This window comes from Salmo trutta, chromosome 17 (assembly GCF_901001165.1).
Source record: "Salmo trutta chromosome 17, fSalTru1.1, whole genome shotgun sequence".
Lineage (NCBI taxonomy): Eukaryota > Metazoa > Chordata > Actinopteri > Salmoniformes > Salmonidae > Salmo > Salmo trutta.
Window position 1 is genome coordinate 52,659,171 of NC_042973.1, and position 26,421 is coordinate 52,685,591.

The 26,421-nt window shown below is 42.8% G+C and overlaps 2 protein-coding genes across 6 annotated transcripts in view; both read left to right on the forward strand.

Annotated features, from left to right (window-relative positions):
• The window catches only part of LOC115152401 (transmembrane and coiled-coil domain protein 3), a 50,346-nt gene extending 33,898 nt beyond the window's left edge, over positions 1-16,448 (forward strand). For both annotated transcript variants that reach the window (XM_029697247.1, XM_029697248.1), the window contains exons 3-7: positions 3,808-3,897; positions 4,061-4,365; positions 4,608-5,051; positions 11,675-11,810; positions 12,149-16,448. In XM_029697247.1, the coding sequence (XP_029553107.1) occupies positions 3,808-3,897; positions 4,061-4,365; positions 4,608-5,051; positions 11,675-11,810; positions 12,149-12,451 (1,278 nt within the window). In that variant the 3' untranslated portion in view covers positions 12,452-16,448. The remainder of the gene's footprint in view (positions 1-3,807; positions 3,898-4,060; positions 4,366-4,607; positions 5,052-11,674; positions 11,811-12,148) is intronic.
• Positions 16,449-21,010: 4,562 nt separating this feature from the next.
• LOC115152402 (coiled-coil domain-containing protein 136) overlaps positions 21,011-26,421 on the forward strand; it is a 66,889-nt gene continuing 61,478 nt past the window's right edge. For 2 of the 4 annotated variants that reach the window (XM_029697251.1, XM_029697249.1), the window contains exons 1-3: positions 21,011-21,321; positions 21,539-21,597; positions 24,304-24,402. In XM_029697251.1, the coding sequence (XP_029553111.1) occupies positions 21,546-21,597; positions 24,304-24,402 (151 nt within the window). In that variant the 5' untranslated portion in view covers positions 21,011-21,321; positions 21,539-21,545. The remainder of the gene's footprint in view (positions 21,322-21,538; positions 21,598-24,303; positions 24,403-26,421) is intronic. The other 2 variants (XM_029697252.1, XR_003867476.1) reach the window with 2 other exon arrangements.

Here is a 26,421-nt window from a genome sequence, read left to right on the forward strand (position 1 = left end):
GAGAGGGAGATATAAGTCTCCAGCTTCAGTGATTTTTGCAATTCGTTCCAGTCATTGGCAGCAGAGAACTGGAAGGAAAGGCAGCCAAAGGAAGTTTTGGCTTTGGGGATGACCACTGAAATATACCTGCTGGAGCGCGTGCTACGGTGGGTGTTGCTATTGTGACCAGTGAGCTGAGATAAGGCAGGGTTTTACTTTGCAAAGACTTATAGATGACCTGGAGCCAGTGGGTTTGGCGACTAATATGTAGCGAGAGCCAGCCAACGAGAGCGTACAGGTCGCAGTGGTGGGTAGTATATGGAGCTTTGGTGACAAAATGGATGGCACTGTGATAGACTACATCCAGTTTGCTGAGTAGAGTGTTGGAGGCTATTTTGTTAATGACATCGCCGAAGTCAAGGATCGGTAGGATAGTCAGTTTTACAAGGGTATGTTTGTCAGCATGAGTGAAGGAGGCTTTGTTGCGAACTAGGAAGCCGATTCCAGATTTCATTTTGGATTGGAGATGCTTAATGTGAGTCTGGAGAGTTTACAGTCTAACCAGACACCTAGGTATTTGTAGTTATTATTTTTTTAACTCCATTGTGTCCTCCTCCCAGAGTGCTAAGAGCCTTGGCGTGACCCTGGACAACACCCTGTCGTTCTCCGCTAACATCAAGGCGGTGACCCGATCCTGTAGGTTCATGCTCTACAACATTCACAGAGTACGACCCTGCCTTACACAGGAAGTGGCGCAGGTCCTAATCCAGGCACTTGTCATCTCCCGTCTGGATTACTGCAACTCGCTGCTGGTGGGGCTCCCTGCCTGTACCATTAAACCCCTACAACTCATCCAGAACGCCGCAGCCCGTCTGGTGTTCAACCTTCCCAAGATCTCTCACGTCACCCCGCTCCTCCGCACACTCCACTGGCTTCCAGTTGAAGCTCGCATCTGCTACAAGACCATGGTGCTTGCCTACGGAGCTGTGAGGGGAACGGCACCTACGTACCTTCAGACTCTGATCAGTCCCTACACCCAAACAAGGGCACTGCGTTCATCCACCTCTGGCCTGCTCGCCTCCCTACCTCTGCGGAAGCACAGTTCCCGCTCAGCCCAGTCAAAACTGTTCGCTGATCTGGCACCCCAATGGTGGAACAAGCTCACTCACGACGCCAGGACAGCGGAGTCAATCACCACCTTCCGGAGACACCTGAAACCCCACCTCTTTAAGGAATACCTGGGATAGGATATAGTAATCCTTCTAACCCCCCCAAAAAAAAATATATAGATGTACTATTGTAAAGTGGTTGTTCCACTGGATATCGTAAGGTGAATGCACCAATTTGTAAGTTGCTCTGGATAAGAGCATCTGCTAAATGTAAATGTAGTTGTCCACATATTCTAAGTCAGAACCGCCCAGACTGGTGATTTTATTTATATTTTTTACCTTTATTTAACTAGGCAAGTCAGTTAAGAACAAATTCTTATTTTCAATGACGGCCTAGGAACAGTGGGTTAACTGCTTTGTTCAGGGGCAGAACGACAGATTTGTACCTTGTCAGCTCGGGGATTTGATCTTGCAACCTTTCGATTACTAGTCCAACGCTCTAACCACTAGACTACACTGCCGCCCCAATGCTGGTCGGGCGGGCGGGTGCGGGCAGCAATCAGTTGAAGAGCATGTATTTAGTTTTACTTGCATTTAAAAGCTGTTGGAGGCCACGGAAGGAGTGTTGTATGGCATTGAAGCTTGTTTGGAGGTTTGTTAACATAGTGTCCAAAGAAGGGCCATATGTATACAGAATGGTGTCCTCTGCGTAGAGGAGGATCAGAGATTCACCAGCAGCAAGAGCAACATCATTGATGTATACAGAGAAGAGAGTCGGCCCGAGAATTGAACCCTGTGGCACCCCCATAGAGACTGCCAGAAGGTCCGGACAACAGGCCCTCCGATTTCACACACTGAACTCTATCTGAGAAGTAGTTGGTGAACCAGACAAGGCAGTCATTTGAGAAACCAGGGCTATTGAGTCTGCCGATATGAATGTGGTGATTGACAGAGTCGAAAGCCTTGACCAGGTCGATGAAGACAGCTGCACAGTACTGTCTTTTATCGATGGCAGTTATGATATCATTTAGGACCTTGACCAGGGCTGAGGTGGATAATTTTAGAACGAGATTGTCTAGCCCAGCTGATTTGAAGGGATCCAGATTTTGCAGCTCTTTCAGAACATCAGCTGTCTGGATTTGGGTGAAGGAGAAGCAGGGGGGGCTTGGGAAAGTTGCTGCAGGGGGTGCTGAGCTGTTGGCCGGGGTAGGGGTAGCCAGATGGAAAGCATGGCCAGCCGTAGAAAAATGCTTATTGAAATGATCGATTGTCGTAGATTTATCGGTGGTGACAGTGTTTCCTAGCCTTAGTGCAGTGGGCAGCTGGGAGGAGGTGCTCTTATTCTCCATGGACTTTATAGTGTCCCAAAACTTTTTGGAATTATTGCTACAGGATGCAAGCTTCTGTTTGAAAATGCTAGCCTTAGCTTTCCTAACTGACTGTGTATATTGGTTCCTGACTTCCCTGAAAAGTTGCATATCTCGGGGGCTATTCGATGCTAATGCAGAACGCCACAGGATGTTTTTGTGCTGGTAAAGAGAAGTCAAGTCTGGGGTGAACCAAGGGCTATATCTGTCCCATTATGGATGCAGGCAATGAGGCAGTGATCGCTGAGATCCTGGTTGAAGACAACAGAGGTGTATTTAGAGGGCAAGTTGGTCAGGATGATATCTAAGAGGGTGCCCATGGTTACAGATTTAGGGTTGTACCTGGTATGTTCCTAGATAATTTGTGTGAGATTGAGGGCATCTAGCTTAGATTGTAGGACGGTCGGGGTGTTAAGCATATCCCAGTTTAGGTCACCTAACAGTACGAACTCTGAAGATAGATGGGGGCAATCAGTTCACATATGGTGACCAGGGCATAGCTCCCTGACCAAGGCCCTTCTCCCCCAATTGCTCAGTTTCAGAAGAAAGGTCATTTTTTTCTGGCCATTTTGAGCCTGTAATCGAACCCACAAATGCTGATGCTCCAGATGCTCAACTAGTCTAAAGAAGGCCAGTTTTATTCTTTAATCAGTACAACCGTTTTCAGCTGTGCTAACATAATTGCAAAAGGGTTTTCTAATGATCAATTAGCCTTTTAAAATGAACTGGGATTAGCTAAAACAACGGGCCATTGGAACACAGGAGTGATGGTTGCTGATAATGGGCCTCTGTACGCCTATGTAGATATTCCATAAAAAATCTGCCTTTCCAACTACAATAGTAATTTACAACATTAAGAATGTTGTCACTGTATTTCTGATCAATTTGATGTTATTTTAATGGACAAAAAATGTGCTTTTCTTTCAAAAACAAGGACATTTATAAGTGGCCACAAACCTTTGAACGGTAGTCTATGTAAATAATTTCATTTTTTTCATTTATTTTTCATTAGTAAAATTTTCAAAAAACCTTTTTTCACTTTGTCATTATGAAGTATTGTGTGTAGATTGTTGAGGGAAAAATAAATTGAAATCATTTTAGAATAAGGCTGCAACGTAACAAAATGATCAATGGGTCTGAATACTTTCCGAATGCACTGTATGTACCTCTGTGATTAATTATGATTGACTGTGCGCAAAAGTGAATTGAATTGTTTCCACACCCACCATGTATGAAATGTGTACATGTATTCTTCATTAGCCCAGCCCCTATGTTTTTAAAGATGTGCGTATGACCACAAACCTTTCTGTAAGGAACATGGACCATAAAGTATCCTTCTTCTCCTTCCTAAGGTGACAGAGCAACTGAAGATTGAGAAGGAGTCACGAGACGACAATGTGGTAGAGTACCTGAAACTGGTGAACAGTGTCGACAAGCAGCAGGTGTTTACCTTTTAACTTTTTAACGGTTGTACTTTCTTATATTTCTTGCACACACACTCACACTTGTATTTTATTACTAGCATTTATTTAGCTGCAGCTAGGGGCTATTTCGAAGAATAGAATCTGATTGCTAAATCTCCCCCTTATGTAAATGTTGATGCAGGTGGGGCGCATCAAGCATGTGTTTGAGAAGAAGAACCAGAAGTCAGCCCAAAGCATTGCCCACATGCAGAAAAAGCTGGAGCAGTATCATAAGAAGATGAAGGACAGCAGTGAGAAGGATGCCAGCTCCAAACACCAGAGCATCTCTAAAGAGAGCTCAAAGGACATGCTGAGCCACACCATGAGCAACGTGAGCAGTGGTAGTGGACGACACCCACTGGACAAGATCAAGACAGTAGGGCCTGGCGTCTCACTCTCGCCACCCTTCTTTTTCAGCAAGCCCCGGGACTTTGCCAACCTCATCAGGTACTGATGCAGTGTTCCATGCTGACCATGTGTTCCAACCTCTGTCGGTGTGTGTGTGTATACACAGTGGATAACACAGAAGGATTGATTTTGGGTCTCAGACAGAAGAAGCAGCTGGTCTTATTGCACACCCTCAGTGGCTGCAGTGGATATGGATTAATCAGGCCACCATAGATTAACAAATCTGTGTCCTATGACGATAGATAATACAGGTTAATCTTCTTTTTTCTCTTTTTCTTCAGGAACAAGTTTGGCAGTGCCGACAACATCGCTCACCTGAAGACCTACCTCGACACGCCCTCTCCCTTCCACTCTGAAGGAACTGGGCGGGCCTTGAGCGGGAGCGCCACCTTAGTGGGTGGGAAGACCCCTGCCGCCACACCCACGCCCAAGTACACCAGCGATGACGAGTGTTCCTCGGGCACGTCCCTGTCGGCGGACAGCAACGGGAACGCAATGGCTCTGGGCGTTGGCCTGGGTCTAGAAGTGGGTGTCGGGGCGGTGATGACCCCAGGACAGATCCTGGAGTCTGGGGACAGCCAGGAGAGGCTGGGTCTGACCACGGAGGAGGTTAGGGAGATCAGGGAGGCCCAGGGGCAGCTGGAGGAGGACATGGAGGGATTCAGGACCCAGTTCAAGAAAGACTACAGCTTCATCACCCAAACGCTACAAGAGGAGAGATACAGGTCAGGTCACAGTTATATACACTATACAGTGCATTCGGAAAGTATTCAGACCCCATGACTTTTTTCACATTTTGTTACAGCCTTATTTTAAAATGGATTAAATCGTTTTTTTCCTCATCAATCTACACACAATAACTTATAACGACAAACAAAAACAGTTTTTTAGACATTTTTGCCAATGTATTAAAAATAAACAGAAATACCTTATTTACGTAAGTATTCAGACCCTTTGCTATGAGACTCTAAATTAAGCTTAGGTGCATCCTGTTTCCATTGATCATCCTTGAGATATTGTTGCAACTTGATTGTCCACCTGTGGTAAATTCAATTGATTGGACATGATTTGGAAAGGCACACACCTGTCTATAATAGGTCCCACAGTTGACAGTGCATCTAAGAGCAAAAACCAAGCCATGAGGTCGAAGGAATTGTCCGTAGAGCTCCGAGACAGGATTGTGTCGAGGCACAGGTCTGGGGAAGGGTACCAAAACATTTCTGCAGTATTGAAGGTCCCCAAGAACACAGTGGCCTCCACCATTCTTAAATGGAAGAAGTTTGGAACCACCAAGACTCTTCCTAGAGCTGGCCACCCTGCCAAACTGCACAATCGGGGGAGAAGGGCCTTGGTCAGGGAGGTGGCCAAGAACCCCATGGTCACTCTGACAGAGCTCTAGAGTTCCTCTGTGGAGATTAGAGGACCTTCCAGAAGGACCACCATCTCTGCAGCACTCCACCAATCAGGCCTTAATGGTAGAGTGGCCACTCCTGAGTACAATGCACATGACAGCCCACATGGAGTTTGCCAAAAGGCACCTAAAGGACTCTCAGACAATGAGAAACAAGATTCTCTGGTCTGATGAAACCAAGATTGAACTATTTGGCATGAATGCCAAGCGTCACGTCTGAAGGAAACTTGGCACCATCCCTACGGTGAAGCCTGTTGGTGGTAGCATTATGCTGTGGGGATGTTTTTCAGCGGCATGGACTGGGAGACTATTCAGGATCGAGGAAAAGATTAACGGAGCAAAGTACAGAGATCCTTGATTGAAAACTTGCTCCAGAACGCTCAGGACCTCAGACTGGGGCGAAGGTTCAGAGGATCTTGAGAGGATCTACAGAGAAGATTGGGAGAAACTCCCCAAATACAGGTGTGCCAAGCTTGTAGCGTCATACCCTAGAAGACTTGAGGCTGTAATTGCTGACAACGGTGCTTTAACAAAGTACTGAGTCTGAATACGTATGTACAGTTGAAGTCGGAAGTTTACATATACTTATGTTGTAGTCATTAAAACTCATTTTTTCAACCACTCCACAAATGTCTTGTTAACAAACTATAGTTTTGTGCATGACACAAGTAATTTTTCCAACAATTGTTTACAGACAGATTATTTCACTTATAATTCACTGTATCACAATTCCAGGAGGTCAGAAGTTTACATACACTAAGTTGACTGTGCCTTTAAACAGCTTGGAAAATTCCAGAAAATGATGTCATGGCTTTAGAAGCTTCTGATAGGCTAATTGACATCATTTGAGTCAATTGAAGGTGTACCTGTGGATTTATTTCAAGGCCTACCTTCAAACTCAGTGCCTCTTTGCTTGACATCATGGGAAAATCAAAAGAAATTGCCAAGACCTCAGAAAAAAAGTGTAGACCTCCACAAGTCTGGTTCATCCTTGGGAGCAATTTCCAAATGCCTGAAGGTACCAAGTTCATCTGTACAAACAATAGTACGCAAGTATAAACACCATGGGACCACGCAGCCGTCATACCGCTCAGGAAGGAGACACGTTCTGTCTCCTAGAGATGAACGTACTTTGGCGTGAAAAGTGCAAATCAATCCCAAAACAACGGCAAAGGACCTTGTGAAAATGCTGGAGGAAACAGGTACAAAAGTTTTTATATCCACAGTAAAACGAGTCCTATATCGACATAACCTGAAAGGCCGCTCAGCAAGGAAGAAGCCACTGCTCCAAAACTGCCATAAAAAAGCCAGACTATGGTTTGCCACTGCACATGGGGACAAAGATTGTACTTTTTGGAGAAATGTCCTCTTGTCTGATGAAACAAAAATAGAACTGTTTGGCCATAAATACCATTGTTATGTTTGGTGGAAAAGGGGGAGGCTTGCAAGCCGAAGAACACCATCCCAACCATGAAGCACGGGGGTGGCAGCATCATGTTGTGTGGGTGCTTTGCTGCAGGAGGGAGTGGTGCACTTCACAAAATTGATGGCATCATGAGGTAGGAAAATTATGTGGATATATTGAAGCAACATCTCAAGACATCAGTCAGGAAGTTAAAGATTGGTTGCAAATGGGTCTTCCAAATGGACAATGACCCCAAGCATACTTCCAAAGTTGTGGCAAAATGACCCACTGGGAATTTGATGAAAGAAATAAAAGCTGAAATAAATCATTCTCTCTACTATTATTCTGACATTTCACATTCTTAAAATAAAGTGGTGGTCCTAACTGACCTAAGCCAGGGAATTTTTACTAGGATTAAAATTCAGGAATTGTGAAAAACTGAGTTTAAATGTATTTGGCTAAGGTGTATGTAAACTGTAAATGTGATATTTCTGGGTAAAAAAAAAAGAAAAGTTGTTTTCGCTTTGTCATTGTGGGGTATTGTGTGTAGATTGCTGAGGGGAAAAAACGATTTAATCCATTTTAGAATAAGGCTGTAACGTAACATGTGGAAAAAGTCAAGGTGTCTGAATACTTTCCAAAGGCACCATATATTGGGAAGTATGTGGACACTCCTTCAAATTAGTGGATTCGGTTTTTTCAGCCACACCCATTGCTGACAGGTGTATAAAATCGAGCACACAGCCATGCAATCTCCATAGACAAACAATGGCAGTAGACTGGCCTTATTGAAGAGCTCAGTGACTTTTAACGTGGCACCGTCATAGAATGCCACCTTTCCAACAAGTCAGTTTGTCACATTATTGCCCTGTTAGAGCTGCCCCGGTCAACTGTTAGAGCTGTTATTGTGAAGTGGAAACGTCTAGGAGCAACAACGGCTCAGCCGCAAAGTGGTAGGCGACAAACTCACAGAACAGGGCCGCCGAGTGCTTAACATAAAAATTGAGTGTCCTCGGTTGCAACACTCACTACTGTGTTCCAAACTTCCTCTAGAAGCAACGTCAGCGAAAAACTGTTCGTTGGGAGCTACATTACATGGGTTTCCATGGTCGAGCAGCCGCACACAAGCCTAAGAATAACCATGCATAATGCCTAGCGTTGGCTAGAGTGGTGTAAATCTCTCTGACATTGGACTCTGGAGCAGTGGAAACACTTTCTCTAGAGTGATGAATCATGCTTCACCATCTGGAAATCTGACGGAATAATCTGGGTTTGGCAGTTGCCACGCGAAAGCTACCTGACAACTGTGGAGAAGGAATGATTGTCTGGGGCTGTTTTCATGGTTCGGGTTAGGCCCCTTAGTTCCAGTGAAGGGAAATCTTAACGCTAGAGCATACAATGACATTCTAGACTATTCTGTTTGGCGAAGGCCCTTTTCTCTTTCAGTATGACAATGCCCCCGTGCACAAAGCGAGATCCATACAGAAATGGTTTGTTGAGATCGGTGTGGAAGATCTTGAATGCCCTGCACAGAGCCCTGACCTCAACCCCATCGAACAACTTTGGGATGAATTGGAATGCCGACTGCGTGCCAGGCCTAATCGCCCAACATCAGTGCCTGACCTCACCAATGCTCTTGTGGCTGAATGGAAGCATGTCCCCACAGCAATGTTCCAACATCTAGTGGAAAGCCTTCCCAGACGAGTGGAGGCTGTTCTAGCAGCATAATGGGGACCAACTCCATATTAATGCCTAGGATTTTGGAATGAGATGTACGATGAGCAGGTGTCCGCATACTTTGGTCATGTAGTGTACAAGCTCCATTTCAATAAATGACTATTACAACTATTACAAGCTCCATTTCAGTAGGAACTACTTTAGTAACTTTTGGTGTAAAAGAGAATGTGTTCTTCATGAGGAGAGATACAGGTCAGATTACTTTATCAGCATTATTAAACCTCCATTACAATACAGAAGTAACTACAAAAGCAAGAACATAACTCAAATGTTAGCTAATCCCCCACACTGTACTTGCCAGTTGTCACGCCCTGACCAGGTGAACTCTTCTATTTTGGTCAGGGTGTGGCATTTCTATAGTTTATTTTCTATGTTTTGGTATAGCCTTGCTTTGGGGCGTATTTCTATGTTGGGTTATGTCGATTCCCAATCAGAGACAGCTGTCGCTAGTTGCCTCTGATTGGGGAATCATATTTAAGTTCCTTTTCCCCCCACGATGTTTGTGGGTTGTTGTCTCTTGGTCTTTGAGCAGTAACGATACGTTTATTCTCTGTTTTGACCGTGTTATTTCAGTCTTTAATAAATAACATGTGTTCGCTCCCAGCTGCGCCTTGGTCCACTTCTTCCTTCCTGCACAACGATCGTTACACCAGTATTACTTTTTTATTAAGATTATGTATCGACATCATAAGCAAATCTATCATATTACACAGGTGTTGTTAGTCACATCATCTATTGGAAATCTGCTTATTTTGATGTTATATTTATTATATTCTCCAGCTGGTCTTGTTGCTATGTATGCTGCCAGCGAATGACCAATCCACAGAATTAAATATATCACTAGTATTGTCGTGTCTTTAGTATCCTTAATGTGATGACATGCTATTTTATCAAATCAATTACCTAACGTTTAATTGATTACGTGATTGAATTAAATCATATAACAATTAACTCATGAATAACCTGTGGCACCACGGAGAAGTTTATTTAACGAGTTCCGTCTTCCGAATTAACTCTCTTACATTTCAGTCATCAGTCATTAATTATTCTTTACCTCAGTCTCATCTGAACATCGTAAAATTCTTGGTTATCTGCACGAACCTTGGTTTCCATAATAAATCAGCAATATACAAATTGGCTTAATTATTTATTTACTAACTAACTAAATAATCACAGAAATACATAACAAACAAACAGTAGATATTCGTTACTAACAATGATAGAACAGTCCCTAGTGGGCTAAGCTGATATGACAGCTTGGTAGACAAAAGGAAAGGGGTGGGACTGAGAAAGAGCGGGAAAGACAAAATGGATTCATTACACACAGTCTATAATAATATTAATTGAAATGCTAATCCTTTGCACATGAACGGCAGCTCATTCAAGAATAATTGCAATGTATATATATTTACGTCCGTATGTTGTTATTGTCTTCTCTGTTGGAATACACGATTGTCCTGTAGGGTTCATCAGAGTCTCTGGTTAACTTTCATTGAAGTCACAAAGTCTTTCGTGGTTGTAGGTGGTTAGAATAGTTACTTCAGAGTACCATTCAGAAATGTTCTCATAGAATAGATGCTTCGGCGGTTGTCAGTATTCTCGTTCTATGTTTATGTAATTTCTAGCTACATACTAGTAATACGACGTCTAGAATTTATCTTATTCTGTAGTGATCGATAGTCTCAGAGTTTAACCATTTGCAACCTTAGCTTACACCGTGTGTCATGTCCTGACCAGCAGGTGGAGTAGGTGTATAAGTGTTGGTCAGGGCGTGGCAGAAGAAGTTGGGTTTTCTTTGTTCTGTCTAGGTTGGGTGTTTCTATGTAGAGGTAATTGGGGTGGACTTCCAATTGAAGGCAGCTGTGTGGTGTTGCCTTTGATTGGAAGTCCTATATTAGTTGGGTGTGTTTGTCTGTGTGTTTGTGGGGAATTGTGGTGGGCACTGCTTTTTTTGGTTTAGCCTGCTACACTGTCATGTTGTGAGTATCATTTATTGTTTTGTTTTCCGGTGGATGCTTTGCCTTTTACCAATTAAAGAATGAGTGTCCACACTTCCGCTGCGCCTTGGTCCTTCTCTCTCCCGTACGACTTATTCTGTGACACCGTGGTTTGCGTGGTCTTAATCATTTGTGACGTCCGGTTTACCGTGGGTCTCTTTGGAATGAAATGTAAATTTCGTTACCGGTGTTTTTATACATTTCAGAGAAAAGGGCGGTTCCATGACACCTGATGTAATGGCTGGCCTCACGGGGGCGTGGCCACTGACTAGTTAAACTTTACATGGAAGACAGTTCTCTCATTTTAAAGGTTAACGTCACATTACATCATTTCACAAATAGTCTCATCTTTACTCATTCATTTAATACAAGAATTAGATGCAAACCCCATAATTGAGAAATGTACAAATTCAGACGTACAGTTATGTGTGTTTCCTGTCCTTCATGAGATCACCAAATGAAACACCCTCAACATGACTGTCCCATAAGTGGCCACAGACCATTCCCACATTCTCAAAAGTAGACATATTGTTAAATTCTCCCATTTTGGGGATTTAAGAGTTTGGCCAAGTCTTTTTTTGTTCTCTCGTCTCTCTACCTCCATAATGCATGGCAGTTTACACCCAGAAAGGGCAGTATACTACACAATAGTATTGTATTGCATCTCTATGGATCAATCATTGTCTATAATTCTATTTCATGGTAGCTATGAGAATTACCGATTTTAGTGTTTATGTAATTCTATTTCCTGGTAGGTATGACCAATCACAGTGTATATATAATTGTATTTCCTTGTAGGTGTGAGCGGTTGGAGGACCAGCTGAATGATCTGACTGAGCTCCACCAGGCGGAGACAGCCGACCTGAAACAGGAGCTGGCCAGCATTGAGGAGAGAGTGGCCTACCAAGCCTACGAGAGGGCTAGAGACATACAGGTACTGTACACACACACTGGTGCATTGCTACTGGCGTCAGCACAATGACAGCAGCTAGCTGTTCCCATAGACTTCCAGTCATAGAGCCATTGACTATCAATTTAAATAAATATATATTAAAAAATGACATATTTTTTGCAGTGTTTCCCCTATATATTAATATAGGGGAACCACTGCACACAATCTAGATTACTCTCTAAACTGCTTTTATTTGAAACAAATCCCATTGCTTCTATTTTGAAATTGAATTCTGAACCCAAAGGCGATGTTTTCTAGACAGGGTTTATAGACCACGTTCTTCCCTCCCTCTCTCTCCCCTTCTCCCTCCCCCTCTACAGGAGGCCCTAGAGTCATGCCAGACGCGGGTCTCTAAACTAGAGCTTCAGCAGCAGCAGCAACAAACCGTACAGCTTGAGTCCCGTGATGCCAGGGTGCTTCTGGGTAAAAGCATCAACATTATGCTTGCCATCGTCACCGTGATCCTTGTATGCGTCTCCACGGCCGCCAAGTTCGCCGCACCCCTACTGCGGAGCCGTCGCCACGTGATGGGCACCTTCCTGGGCATCTGTCTGTTGGCGCTGTTCTGGAGGAACTGGGAGAATCTACAGTGTGCTGTGGAGAGGGTCCTGGTGCCAGCCTGAGGGAGGACAATAGTCTAATGGTGTCCATGTCACTCACTGCAACAAAGGATCTACGGACTGATCTCAGAACTCCAACGAAACAGCCTATTGATGTAGTAAAATGCAGAAGGTGCATAATGCAGAAGAAGTCCGATGGGGGGAAATGGAGCTAGCAAAGCATGGTCACTGACTGGTTAATCACATCACCCAGAATAACACTGAATATCAAGACAATGTGGGGTGAATGAACACACAATGACGGACATAACAACAGAAACTACAACCACACTGCTTGAGAATGTTGTAATCCTTAATCAATGCAATTGTAAGGTTTAATCGATGCTCCCAGAAACAAGTCTCGCAGTGTTAAGTCCATCATGAGAGACTACTGACTTCAATATATAGGTTCTCCATTGGTCAAAAGAGGGGATGCTGTCCAGAACACACTACAACAAATAATTTCCAGACAGTCAGATCACGTGCATAGTGCAGAAGAATTGTGATAGAGCAAGCATGATTGGAGAAAGATGGGAGCTGGGTAAAGTATGGTTACTAACTGACTGACTGTTCATTATATATTGTTGGATCACAATCTCCAATGTCTCTGACAGGGTTGGTAGGTTGGTCACGGCACACAATCATCAGAGGGAACGGTTGCATCACGGTTGTCTTACGGTCGCAGAGGTTCATGGTTCTTCACCCTATCCACGCCATCAATACACACACACACGCACACACACAACTCAGCCTTGATGGGCGGCTCTCCCAACATTCTACTACAGAGACCACAGTCCACAATACAGGAGTCAGGGAGGTGGACATCTTGTTTTGATCTTTTATGTCTTAAGGCTTATGTCTTACAGCCAATCCTCATTCCTTCTTTAATACCTTGCCTGCAGTCAGAAGTTTGTCAGGCTTCTTTTAAAACTGTTGTTGACTTGGTTAGTTTACTTCTTTTATTGGATACATTTTAAAAGTGAAATATGTTTGATAGATTTTTTTTTTTAACAACCACTTGTTTGTTTGTTGTTTTTAGGAAATAATGTTCTCTGTTTCCGTCTAGATGGAGAAGTGACGGGATGCTGTCTGAAGGTTGGGGGTTTGGGGGATGTAAAAAAAACAAAAACATGTCTTTTTTTTACTCCATCTACAAACTTATACATACGAACAACAAATTACAGACACAGCCAAACAATGACTACATCTCATCTGCCCAGAACAGCATGCTCACACACCCATCCCTAGTGCCTGCACTATTGTTTGCCACTTGTCCCTAAATTGTATCAATTTGTTTTTCTCAGTCGCCCGTACTATTTCAATATTTAAATAATACCGAATGCCAATAGTTCTAATGAATAGATAGTATTTCTCGGAGAGGAGGAGGGACTGATAAAGTTGATTGACCAATTGATTGATGTTTGATGACCTTCAAGAGGAAATAGTGGACTCTCTATAACACTGTCATATGAGCCACTGGGCTCTTTTACTGTTCCTCTAAAACACTTTTCTGTTCCAATGGGTGATAGGCTAGCTAGCTACTCTAGTACAATGAGAAGCAACTGAGCATTGAGCAGCCTTACATACTCAATTTATAAGTCGCTCTGGATAAGAGCGTCTGCTAAATGACTTAAATGTAAATGTAAATGTATACTCCACAGTGGACAGAGGACACTACAGGTTTGCTTCAAGATAAGCTATAAAAGGAGTATATTTTATGGACGTCTGGGGGGTGGACTAGCATGGGGACTAGGTATCTGACTAGTATCTGTATGTGGACTTAACACGACAGATACGGACCATATCTAATGTTTGTTTGTTGTAATAACATTTCCTCTAATTTGTTTGTTTGTGTTGACCTAATTACTCACAGACAGGGTTGTTGTTATTTACCTGCTGCTGACTGTATGTACAGTATGAGATTTGGGTAATACTTTATTTTACAGCCCAGTTTTAGATGGTTCTAGTGTTGCAATACTCAGGTAACTTTCCCAAAATGTCCCATGTTTTCCAGAAGTCCTGTTTGGAGGATTCCCAATTCCCTGCTTATTCCCATTTTGATTCCAGGAATCTTCCAACTGGGAATTTGGGGAAAGTTACCGGAATTTTGCAATTATTACGTAATTACTGTTTTAACATTTTAATTTCTAACTACAGTACCTGCTAAACAGGGGGTACAGAGATTATTTATGTTCCTCTGTTTTGATACACCTGAAGAATTTACCTGGATTAGATTGTTCCTCTGTTTTGATACACCTGAAGAATTTTCCATGGATTAGATTCATTACAGTCTCTTATTCATCTTCAGTGAACATGGATTAGATTCATTACAGTCTCTTATTCATCTTCAGTGAACATGGATTAGATTCATTACAGTCTCTTATTCATCTTCAGTGAACATGGATTAGATTCATTACAGTTTCTTATTCATCTTCAGTGAACATGGATTAGATTCATTACAGTCTCTTATTCATCTTCAGTGAACATGGATTAGATTCATTACAGTCTCTTATTCATCTTCAGTGAACATGGATTAGATTCATTACAGTCTCTTATTCATCTTCAGTGAACATGGATTAGATTCATTACAGTCTCTTATTCATCTTCAGTGAACATGGATTAGATTCATTACAGTCTCTTATTCATCTTCAGTGAACATGGATTAGATTCATTACAGTTTCTTATTCATCTTCAGTGAACATGGATTAGATTCATTACAGTCTCTTATTCATCTTCAGTGAACATGGATTAGATTCATTACAGTCTCTTATTCATCTTCAGTGCATAATAATATGATTTACCTGTTCTCATACATTATGTGCCTTCTTGTATGCGACAATTCTGTTTAAATTAAACCACAAAATGTAGTCAACAAACCACTCCATGATATTTGAGTGAGTGGGATATGTTGTGCTTGCCTGTCGGATGTTTGCCTATGGAAAAGAAAAGTCAGGAATACCACCTTAGTGGTATGGATGACAGTAAGGGTCAAAATAATGAATGAACTAATGAAATAAAGTAGTTATTAGTTCATTCATGTCTGAGGTTTCTCCATTGATAAAGTCGAGCTGTCAACTGTCCGGGTCTATACTATAACCACAAGGGGGTGGAAGTGCTTCAACATAAATCCTGATGAACAGTTACCTAAACAGTGCAACAGCAGCCTCGACTGGCCGTGATATATCACGACATGACTCCTCTACTAAGCTCTCTTCCGTCTAGTTTCCGTCTAACACTGCAGTGGATCAAGGTCTGGTCTGTCCGTCCGCGGATCGATTTCCAGTGTAACTATGGCAAAAATTACCCCTCTTTCTCTCTGTGTGTGTTGTCTCCGACAGGGCTGCCATCCATGGGTTTCTAGGGTAGTGTTGTAGTTCATAGAAAGAGATGCTGCTTAGCCTTGCGGGGGGGGGGGGGGGGGAGAAAACAGATTTCCTCTGCCTCTGCGATGTGGGTCACCTATCTGGCAGTGCCGTGTGTGTGTATGTTTGACCGACTTTGTGACTGCCTGCATGTCAGGAATAAGTGCAGAGAGAGAGAGAAGGAATGAGGATGGCACATAGATGCATAGAGCTAAAAATATGTATGTGTACAGCGTTCTAACTCTAGAAAAAGTAAAATATGAAAATAAGATACTGTAGCTAGCTGTATCTGACTGTGTGGATCACTGGTACCCATGTAATAGCTCCATCTTGCTGTATGAGGTATGGGAACCATAGACTGGGAGGTTGGAGCTTAAAACAGAGCCAGCCACACAGTTTGTGTGTGTTGTGTGGGTGGACTAGCTCTGGTTGGCTTTGTGGAACAGCGAAGGCCTCTAGGGGAAAACACAAGCATCTCAGATGTGTGTGACACAGAGAGCATGGCTATGACTGAGCTACACACACACTTTGGGACACAGGGATTAAGAGATGTAGTAGTGGGTAGAAATGGGGGGCAATCATTTCTCAATTCTCTCCAATCTGTTTTCTGTAAAGCTGTGTTTATTATGCACATAAAGAGAGAGAGAACTGTCTGCATGTAACCTCATCGTTGAGTGTTTTCCATTCATTACTTCCCAGCTGTGTGTGTGTGTGTGTGTGTGTGTGTGTGTGTGTGTGTGTGTGTGTGTGTGTGTGTGGCTGCAGCCTATTAGCTTGGCTCTGCTTCATAATGAGCTAGTAATTATCCTGGGACTTCATCAATTCTCTACAGACACACACAGAGGATGCATCCCAAAAGGCACCCTATTCCCTATATAGTGCACTACTTTTGACCAGAGCCTATGGACTTTAGTGCTCTATATAGGGAATGTGGTGTAATTTAGGACAAAACCGCAGAGCTGAGGGGCTGGAGAGCCTCCTCAGGTTGGCATGGTGACCACAGCAGGCCAGGGGATGGGTCGGGGAAGTGAGCACTGTAAAGCGCTACTGGAGGAGAATGGGGTGAGGGTGAGATTATTTTTGCGTAGAGAAAGTTTAGACAATGTGTGCAAAATCATTGTCAAATCAAAATCATTATTTGATGTTACATCAATGCCATCCTTTAATTTGTGTGTGTGTGTGTGTGTGTGTGTGTGTGTGTGTGTGTGTGTGTGTGTGTGTGTGTGTGTGTGTGTGTGTGTGTGTGTGTGTGTGTGTGTGTGTGTGTGTGTGTGTGTGTGTGTGTGTGTGTGTGTGTGTGTGTGTGTGTGTTTATTTCTCAGATGGGAAAGTTATGACCTCGCCAACCAACTTTCAGGCGATGATTTAAACTGCTCTGGCAGTATAAGACCCTTCCTATTTCCTGTTGATGCTGTCATAGCAACAGCACATGTTTATCTTCACCTTGCCCTCTATTATAACAAAGTTTATCCCGGTTTTATTCATTATAATACAATGTTTCAATGCACTTTGAAACACATGAACAAATTGTTATACACACTACAAGACATGTAACCCAACAATATACACTACATGACCAAAGTATGTGGACACTCGTTGAACATCTCATTCCAAAATCATGGGCATTAATTTGGAGTTGTTCCCTTTGCTGTTCCCTTTGAGTTTGTTGCCCTTTGCTGTTATAACAGTCTCTACTCTTCTGGGAAGGCTTTCCACAAGATGTTGGAACATTTTACAAACTGACTTGTTGGAAAGGTGGCATCCCATGACAGTGCCATGATGAAAGTGCCAATGTTTGTCTATGGAGATTGCATGGCGGTGCGCTCGATTTTATAGACCTGTCAGCAACGGATGGGGCTGAAACAGCCGAATCCATTCAGCTGAAGGGGTGTCCACATACGTTTGTACATATAGTGTATATATGCTTGAGTGTCCATGCAAGATTTACATTTCACAAGTTCACAAGGATCATAGTAATCTTCCTCAACTAACACACACATGATATCAAATTATGTTTTCTTTGGAAGTATTTGATCGGTAAGAACCCTGAATTGTTACATAACCCAGCAAAGCAATTCTTTAAAATGCCATAATTCAAAGGCACCTCAGATTTGCTGCTTTAGTTGCTTAGCAACCATCCAGCTCCACAGCTATGCTTGAAGATAAAACTGTGCAGCTGCAGAAGCACAGGTTTCCTAAGCAGTAGATTATATGTCGGGTGAATGTGCATCACTGTACTTTTGAACCCAAAGGTTGCATTACATGTATTAGCTAATGTAACATTGTGAAAAGTTTATTTTACTCTTTCCATGTGAAATAAGTTGATTGTGCAGGTGTAAATAAATAGCCCACTGGACTAACGTCATGTATCCAGGGGAACTCGGAGGCAACAGCACGTCACACCCTTGTTCATGGTCAATATTTCTTGGATTTGTGTCGGGACTATATGTTGTGGAATGATTAAATAGTATGAATAAATAAATCAAAATAACATTGTTTTATGAAAATATGTCAATCATTATTTGAACATGTCGGTAACCCGTTGTATAAAAGTGATAATGCCCTAAAGGCCGGTGTTTGGATAAATTGATAAATTGGCACGGTTTGCCAGCCCGAGACAAAGTCTCGAACCTAACAACACCCATGCCAATATATCCTCCAAACACCGGCTTATCGGGCATTATCACTCAAATAAACCGTACAAACTATACATTCCATCATCATCTCTGCATGTTAAAACACATAGACAAAACAAAGACCACAGTATGTTTGACTGAGAGGATCCGAGGAGAACTCTTTCCCCTCCTTATGACCTCACAATGGGAACATTCTCTCTGGGAATATTCTCTTGGCCTTCCAGGACAAATAAGTTCTCTTCTCTCTGAGAAACACTGACTACCACTGCATGAAGTCAACATTCCTAACCTCCCGTCAGTCCCCTGGCTCTGCTGTGGCTGTTCAGACGTAGAAATAGAGCAGGAAAAGTCCCTTAGACCATGACAATCTAACAGTACATTCATGGGTACACCCAATATGGCTGACATGGTATTTGTGATGCATATTATTGCCTAACTTCTCCTGCCAATGCTGTGGCTGCGGCTGTTCAACCCATGAAAGCCCCTCAGACCATGACAATCTAACAGTACATTCAATATGGCTGTCATGGTCTAGTGATGCATAGAATTGCTATGGTAATTATATTTTTATAGTTCAGTTTACACAGAGATACATCTTAAGCGTATTCACATGGGACTAGTATTACCATAGAACGTCGGTATTGTAATAATTACCCCAGCATGTCTGTTTTTTCAGTGCACGATTCGGAAGGGATTAGCTTTACCAAACTGCCCCTGTGTGTGTCTGTGGCAACCACTTCCTTATCTGACGGTACATCTGTTTGAGGAAACAGACACGTGGAATTGATGAAACTATTTCTAAAGAGACATCAATCTTTCTGTCTGTTGTTGAATTTCCTTGTCTCATTGACTCTTGGATCTTGTTTTCTGTCCTTATCACTCACTCACTCACTCACTCACTCACTCACTCACACACACACTTAGCAAAATATTTTTATGCACTCCATTTACAGACAGTTCTGTCACATCACATGCAAGTGTTTGTTTCTCAGTGCTGTACAGACATAGGAAAACATGTTGTTTTGAACACTTTTCTCATTCAGATAAAACATGCTGCTTGATTCATGTGTGAGCACTTCCTGCTTTGTGTTGTGATATGAACATCCTCTGGTGAGGGAGGGAGGCCAACGAGGAGTTAAGCCCTCTCTCATCTCTTCTCTTCTACTCTCTTCTCATCTAGTCCTCTAGAGTCATATTTTCAGACTGTCTCACGGCACGATTCTGGCTTGTTGCGTAGATAAGCTGCCATATGTGAGAAAGACAGTCGTAGATAAGCAGCCAGATGTGAGTGAGAGAAAGAAAGGAAGGAGGAAGAAAGAGAAGAGTGGAGAGGGGGGTGAGGGGAGGACGTATACTTGAGAAGCGTTTTTTAGAATAAGAGCTGTTCATTAGCAGTAAACATGAGAAAGAGAGAAAAACTCAAACCGGGGGAGGGGAAACGAACAATGGAGGGGTAATGATCAGCAATCTGCAGAGCTAGCTGTCAGCCTCCACAGCCACACACATGCAAATTATATTTTGCCTAATCCCTAATCCTAAACCTAACCTTAAATCTAAAATAGCATCTTTCCTTTTGGGGACCGGTTTTACTATCCTTGTGAGGACTTTTGGTACCCAAAAGGATAGTAAAGTTAGACACACACACACAAACACACATTGCTGAGAGATGTGTTTTTCTAGGTCGGTTCAGTTTTGGTTTGATTATTAAAAAATAATCACGTAAATGCATTATAAAATAACATATGGAAGTGTTTTAAAATGGTCATACCATGTATCATTTAGATATTTGGACTTTTAGGCCTCTTTTAGGTATATAAAAAAATATATATAAAAAACATATCATTTGGCTTTACTTCTATAGCCCATAGAAACACATTGAGTAAGACATTCTTAAAATGGCAAGAAAGACAGTCAAAAGAAAAATAATAAGGAATAAGGTTTTGAAGTGTCTGTCCTATATCTAGGAGATATAAGAAAGTTCTGGAAACTTTTTTTTTTAGACATATTTAACCCCTTATTTTCCTTTCACAAAACTACCTCCCTTACTTCTATTTTTTTGTATGGGTTACCTTCAGACGAGCGTTCATGAGAGTCTCCCCTTTTCACATATTAGTTTGTAGCTCAAATGGTTCAGACGCTACAGACATAAATTGTCACATCCGCTTTGCCAACTTCAGATAAGTCCTGTGACTCTTGTTGGGCTCGTGGAGCAAAAAGGATAATACTGTAGTTTGTAGTAATAGCCAAACCGTTCAGACGCTACAGATGTTTTCATGAGAAGACCCATTTTCGGGATGTCTTATGGTCTGACAAACATCACTATAGTTCGGCCACCTTCCACCGCAGATGCGGAAGGCTGACATAGGCGGATGCGGTGGATTGGCTGATATCTCTAGCTTAAACTGACAGATTTTGATGGGGATTTTTGTATTATGTTACTTAGATTGGCGCACTGGTGCAAATTTTAATAACTGAACCCCCACCGAAATGTTGGTTAATCGCTCAGCAAAAACACACACACACACACACACACACACACACACACACACACACACACACACACACACACACACACACACACACACACACACACACACACACACACAGTCTGGATCTCATTATAAGTAAATACATTTGGTACTGGGTCCGTGTGTGTGTGAGCGGGAGAGAGCAAGAGGGAGTGCTGAAAAGCTTTCAGAACTTTGGCGCACACACACCACTGTGCAGAATCAGTTGTAGAAAAAAAGGGAAGGAGACGGAGGTTGTTGTTTGGAAAAACTGCATATTTTTGCTTTCATTCTGCTCCTCCCCTCTTCTCTCTCGGCATCTCTCTCTCCCACGCTACCGAGAAGAGAGCAGAGGTTTCAGCTCCCTGGAACTCTCCACTACTCCTAAGGTATTGACTGTGTGTGTAGTGTCTGTTTGTTTGTGTGTGTGCTTGCCAGCTGCTGTGCTGCCTTTCAGCTCTTTCCGTGTGTTTTGTCTCTGCCTGCAGCTGAGGTGGGCGTGTGGAGGAGTTCACTGACCAGCTCGCCTACTCTCTATCTTCCCCCATCATTCTTTCTCTCTCTCTTTTGTTCTCTCTCTCTCGTTCTCTCTCTCTGCAATTGCAGGGAGGTCATGGATGGACTGCGATTACCTCCACTCATAGAGGATGCGCTGGAATCTACAGGTCTGTGCCCTCGTTGCCAGCGTGTGTGTGTGTGCAAATTGTTTGTTGAGTATCTGTTTACGAGTGTATGTATTTATGCAGGGGTGTCATGCCCCTTCAAAAATCTGAGGGGGCCCAAAGTTCATGAGGATGGCTGGGGGGTGGTCCTATGAGGATGGCTAGCTCATCCGTGTGTGAAAGTTGGAGAATTCAGCATTTTTCAAACAACTGAAACTGGTTTTTACTGCAACCGAGAGCCATAATCATTATGCTTAATTATATGTAAAAAATATGTTTCTTTTTCTGTATATCTAACCATACCTCTTGAGCTGACTGTCCTGACTGGTGGTTATTGTTTAAACGAAACAACATGTGACCGACCGGCACGATTTGGTCTTATGTAGCAAAATTTGATATTGTGTTTTGTGCAAGTAGAGACTCAGAGCTAGAAAATGGTATATCATACACTACAGATGAGGAACAATGGGAAAGTAATTCTGCTTTGAAAGTTGATAATCTTGTAACCCCATTTTTGAGAAAATGGCCCTTAAATGTTTTGGTACACCTACTGGAGAGCTCTTCTTTGTCTACACCCATTCACCATTGTTCATATCCTCTTAAGCCTTAGCCCCACCCATCTCTTTAAGGATTCACATGTGGGCCATGTGCTGAACAGAGTGTGTACAGTAGTATACTAAACAACCAAAGATTTCAAGACTAAAGACTGGGTTATACTATGTCAATCGACATGTCTGTAGACAGTTGTCCCAGTGACATCATGAACATTCTATTGTCGTCCGACATCAAACTTGTCGTTATGAAAAAGTATAAACACAAAAACGACAGGCTGCAGCCTGGTGGTCCAAAATAGCATAACTGGTGTATTTTAACACCAGTAAACCCATCAGTTTAAAAATGAATTTAATATACAGTATGTCAATCTAGCAAACCAGGCAACTAAAAGCAACTTTCTAAATGTTTTGGTTGTTTCTAGCTTGTTAGCTAGTTAGTTAATGTTAAGTTAGCTAGCGAGCCAGTTCAAATAATGACCATATCATATAGCTGACAACGTCTTAAATTGAGATAATTTGTATTAATTATTACAGGAAAATAAACTCACAGAAGATCATTATTTACAAGTTAATAGTGAGTTAATTACAGAAAATAGTTTACAGTTGTGAGTGTGAAGAAATAAAAGAATGGCATTCTAACGAAACCTTTTGAACTTGGACACTGTCCAATCCTAATTTGACTTTGGTGCAGGTCATGTTGTTCTTCACATTAATGTCTCTGGTAAATGCATGCTATATGAAATACAATCAAAGTTTATTTGTCACATGGACAGGATACAGAAGGTGTAAACGGTACTTTGAAATGGTTACTTGCATAGTGGAGTCTTTTGATTAGACATGTAGCTAGCTAAACAATGAACCATAATCCCAACTCATAACGTTACTACCCTGTATGAATCTGCAGGTAGGTAACCAACTAGGTTTAATGTTAGCTAGATAGCTAACATTAGGCTATAACTAGCAATGCAAATGACTCTGAGATACGAATAATATTACTACACAGATCATACACGTCATGTTAGCTAGCAAGTAATGAAACAACCTTTTGACAAAATTAGACATGTATAATATCTGAAAATGTAGCTAGCTAGACGCTCTTACCCATATACATGGATGAACGCTTCTCCCTCTCTGTCATGGATGCCATGGTTAGCCTTAGTTTGAAGATGCAATCCGGAGACAGGTGTTTTATACAACAGCCTTCTGTGTTCTCCTTTTGACTCTCTTCGCATATTTGCAATCAAATGCCAGAATTTTCTCCATCTCCTTAGCTATCATGCTCTGCTTCCACCGGGCATTCCACATATTTCAAAACTCAGTCCTCCAGAAAGTGGAGAGCAATACTTTTGCAGTTCTTCGTGATATCTTTCAAAAGAAAGAATTGCCTACACATACTGAGCCGCTCATGTTATAGAAAGAAGCATGCTACATGACAGACCAATCCGAACTCATCTCTCGGCATGTCCAGCCCATCTATTATCTCAGCCAATGATGGCTAGCAGGAAGGTACCTGTCTTTTTCCGTGTTTAAACCAACTAGGCTTGTTATCTAACAAGTGTATTCGCATTTACAGATGGCTTACAAGTTTGTTATTAAGGCACATGAAGGTTCACATGGTCCAGAAGGCATTTCTCTCAAAAAGCATATTTTGTTAAAAAAAACAAATGTTTACGTTCAAATGTTGTGTTTATGTTTAAAATGGTGGCAAAGACGATGGCTGACGTTTTACATGCCCGTAATCAATTGTGCTATTTTATTCATTTTTTTTGCATTGATTGTAACTTTTTTTTTTAACTTATTTTGTACATAATGTTGCTGCTACCGTCTCTTATGACCGAAAATAACTTTTGGACATCAGAAATGGGATTACTCACCACGGACTGGAAGAAGCATTTTTCTTAAACGAGTCCGACGAGAAAGATATACTGCTCTTCTGAGAACAGGCCCAGGTCGACTTAATTTGCGTGAAGATAAGACAAAGGAAAAGAGGACGCAGATCAGGCTGCCTTTTGAGAATCCGTAGGCGAGCGAGAACTCCCATTGCCATCAATTCTACTTGCTAACATGCAATCATCGGAAAATAAAATGGATGACCTACAATTATGATTATCCTACCAACGGGACATTAAGAACTGTAATATCCTATGTTTCACAGAGTCGTGGCTGAACGACGACACGGACAATATAGAGCTGGAGGGGTTTTCAATGCACCGGCAGAACAGAGAAGCCACGTCTGGTAAGAAGAGGAGTGGAGGTGTGTGTCTTTTTGTCAATAACAGCTGGTGTGCAATGTCCAATATTAAAGAAGTCAAATCTGACCATAATTCTATCATCCTGATTCCTGCTTACAAGCAAAAACTAAAGCAGGAAGTACCATTGACTGGCTCAATGCGGAAGTGGTCAGATGGCGCGGATGCTACGCTACAGGACTGTTTTGCTAGCATAGACTGGATGTTCCGGGATTCATCTAATGGCATTGAGGAGTATACCTCCTCAGTCATCGGCTTCATCAATAAGTGCATCGACGACGTCGTCCCCACGGTGACCGTACGTACATATCCCAACCAGAAGCCATGGATTACAGGCAACATGCGCATCGAGCTAAAGGCTAGAGCTGCCGCTTTCAAAGAGCGGGACACTAATCTGGACGCCTATAAGGAATCCCCCTATGCCCTCAGACGAACCATCAAACAAGCAAAGCGTCAACACAGGATTAAGATCGAATCGTTCTACACAGGATCTGACACTATTACGGACTACAAAGGGGAACCCCAACACGAGCTGCCCAGTGATGCGAGCCTACCAGATCAGCTAAATGCCTTTTATGCTCACTTCGAGGCAAGCAACACTGAAGCATGCACGAGAGCACCAGCTGATAACGCTCTCGGAGCCGATGTGAGCAAGACCTTAAAGCAGGTCAACATTCACAAAGCTACGAGGCCAGATGGGTTACCAGGATGTGTACTCAAAGCATGCGCAGACCAACTGGAAAGTGTCTTCACTGACATTTTCTGTAATACCTACATGTTTCAAGCAGACCACCATAGTCCCTGTACCCAAGGAAGCGAAGGTAACCTGCCTAAATGAATACCGCCCCATAGCACTCACGTCAGTAGCCATGAAGTGCTTTGAAAGGCTGGTCATGGCTCACATCAACAGCATCCTCCCGGATACCCTAGACCCACTCCAATTCGCATACCGCCCCAACAGATCCACAGATGATGCAATCTTAATCGCACTCCACACTGTCCTTTCCCACCTGGACAAAAGGAACACCTATGTGAGAATGCTGTTCATTGCCTACAGCTCAGCATTCAACACCATAGTGCCCACGAAGCTCATCACTAAGCTAAGGACCTTGGGACTAAACACCTCCCTCTGCAACTGGATCCTGGACTTCCTGACGGGCCGCCCCCAGGTGGTAAGGGTAGGCAACAACATGTCTGCCACGCTGATCCTCAACACTGGGGCCCATCAGGGGTGTGTACTTAGTCCCCTCCTATACTCCCTGTTTACCCATGACTGCGTGGCTAAACACGACTCCAACACCATCATTAAGTTTGCTGACGACACAACAGTGCTAGGCCTGATCACCGACAACGATGAGACAGCCTATAGGGAGGATGACAGAGAACTGGCAGTGTGGTGCCAGGACAACAACCTCTCCCTCAATGTGAGCAAAGCAAAGGAGCTGATCATGGACTACAGGAAAACAGGCCCACCTTTTAACATCAACGGGGCTGTAGTGGAGTGGGTCAAGAGTTTCAAGTTCCTTGGTGTCCACATCATCAATGATCTATCATGGTCCAAACACACCAAGACAGTCGTGAAGAGGGTACGACAATAACCTTTCCCTTCAGGAGACTGAAAAGATTTTGCATGGGTCCTGATATCCTCAAAAATTTCTACAGCCGCACCATCGAGAACATCCTGACCAGTTGCTGTGAAGAGGCGACTCCGGGATGCTGGCCTTCTAGGCAGAGTTCCTCTGTCCAGTGTCTGTGTTCTTTTGCCCATCTAAATCTTTTCTTTTTATTGGCCTGTCTGAGATATGGCTTTTTCTTTGTAACTCTAGAACGCCAGCATCCCGAAGTCGCCTTTTCACTGTTGACGTTGAGACTGGTGTTTTGTGGGTACTATTTAAGGAAGCTGCCAGTTTAGGACTTGTGAGGCGTCTGTTTCTCAAACTAGACACTCTAATGTACTTCTCCTCTTGCTCAGTTGTGCACTGGGACCTTCCACTCCTTTTTCTATTCTGGTTAACGCCAGTTTG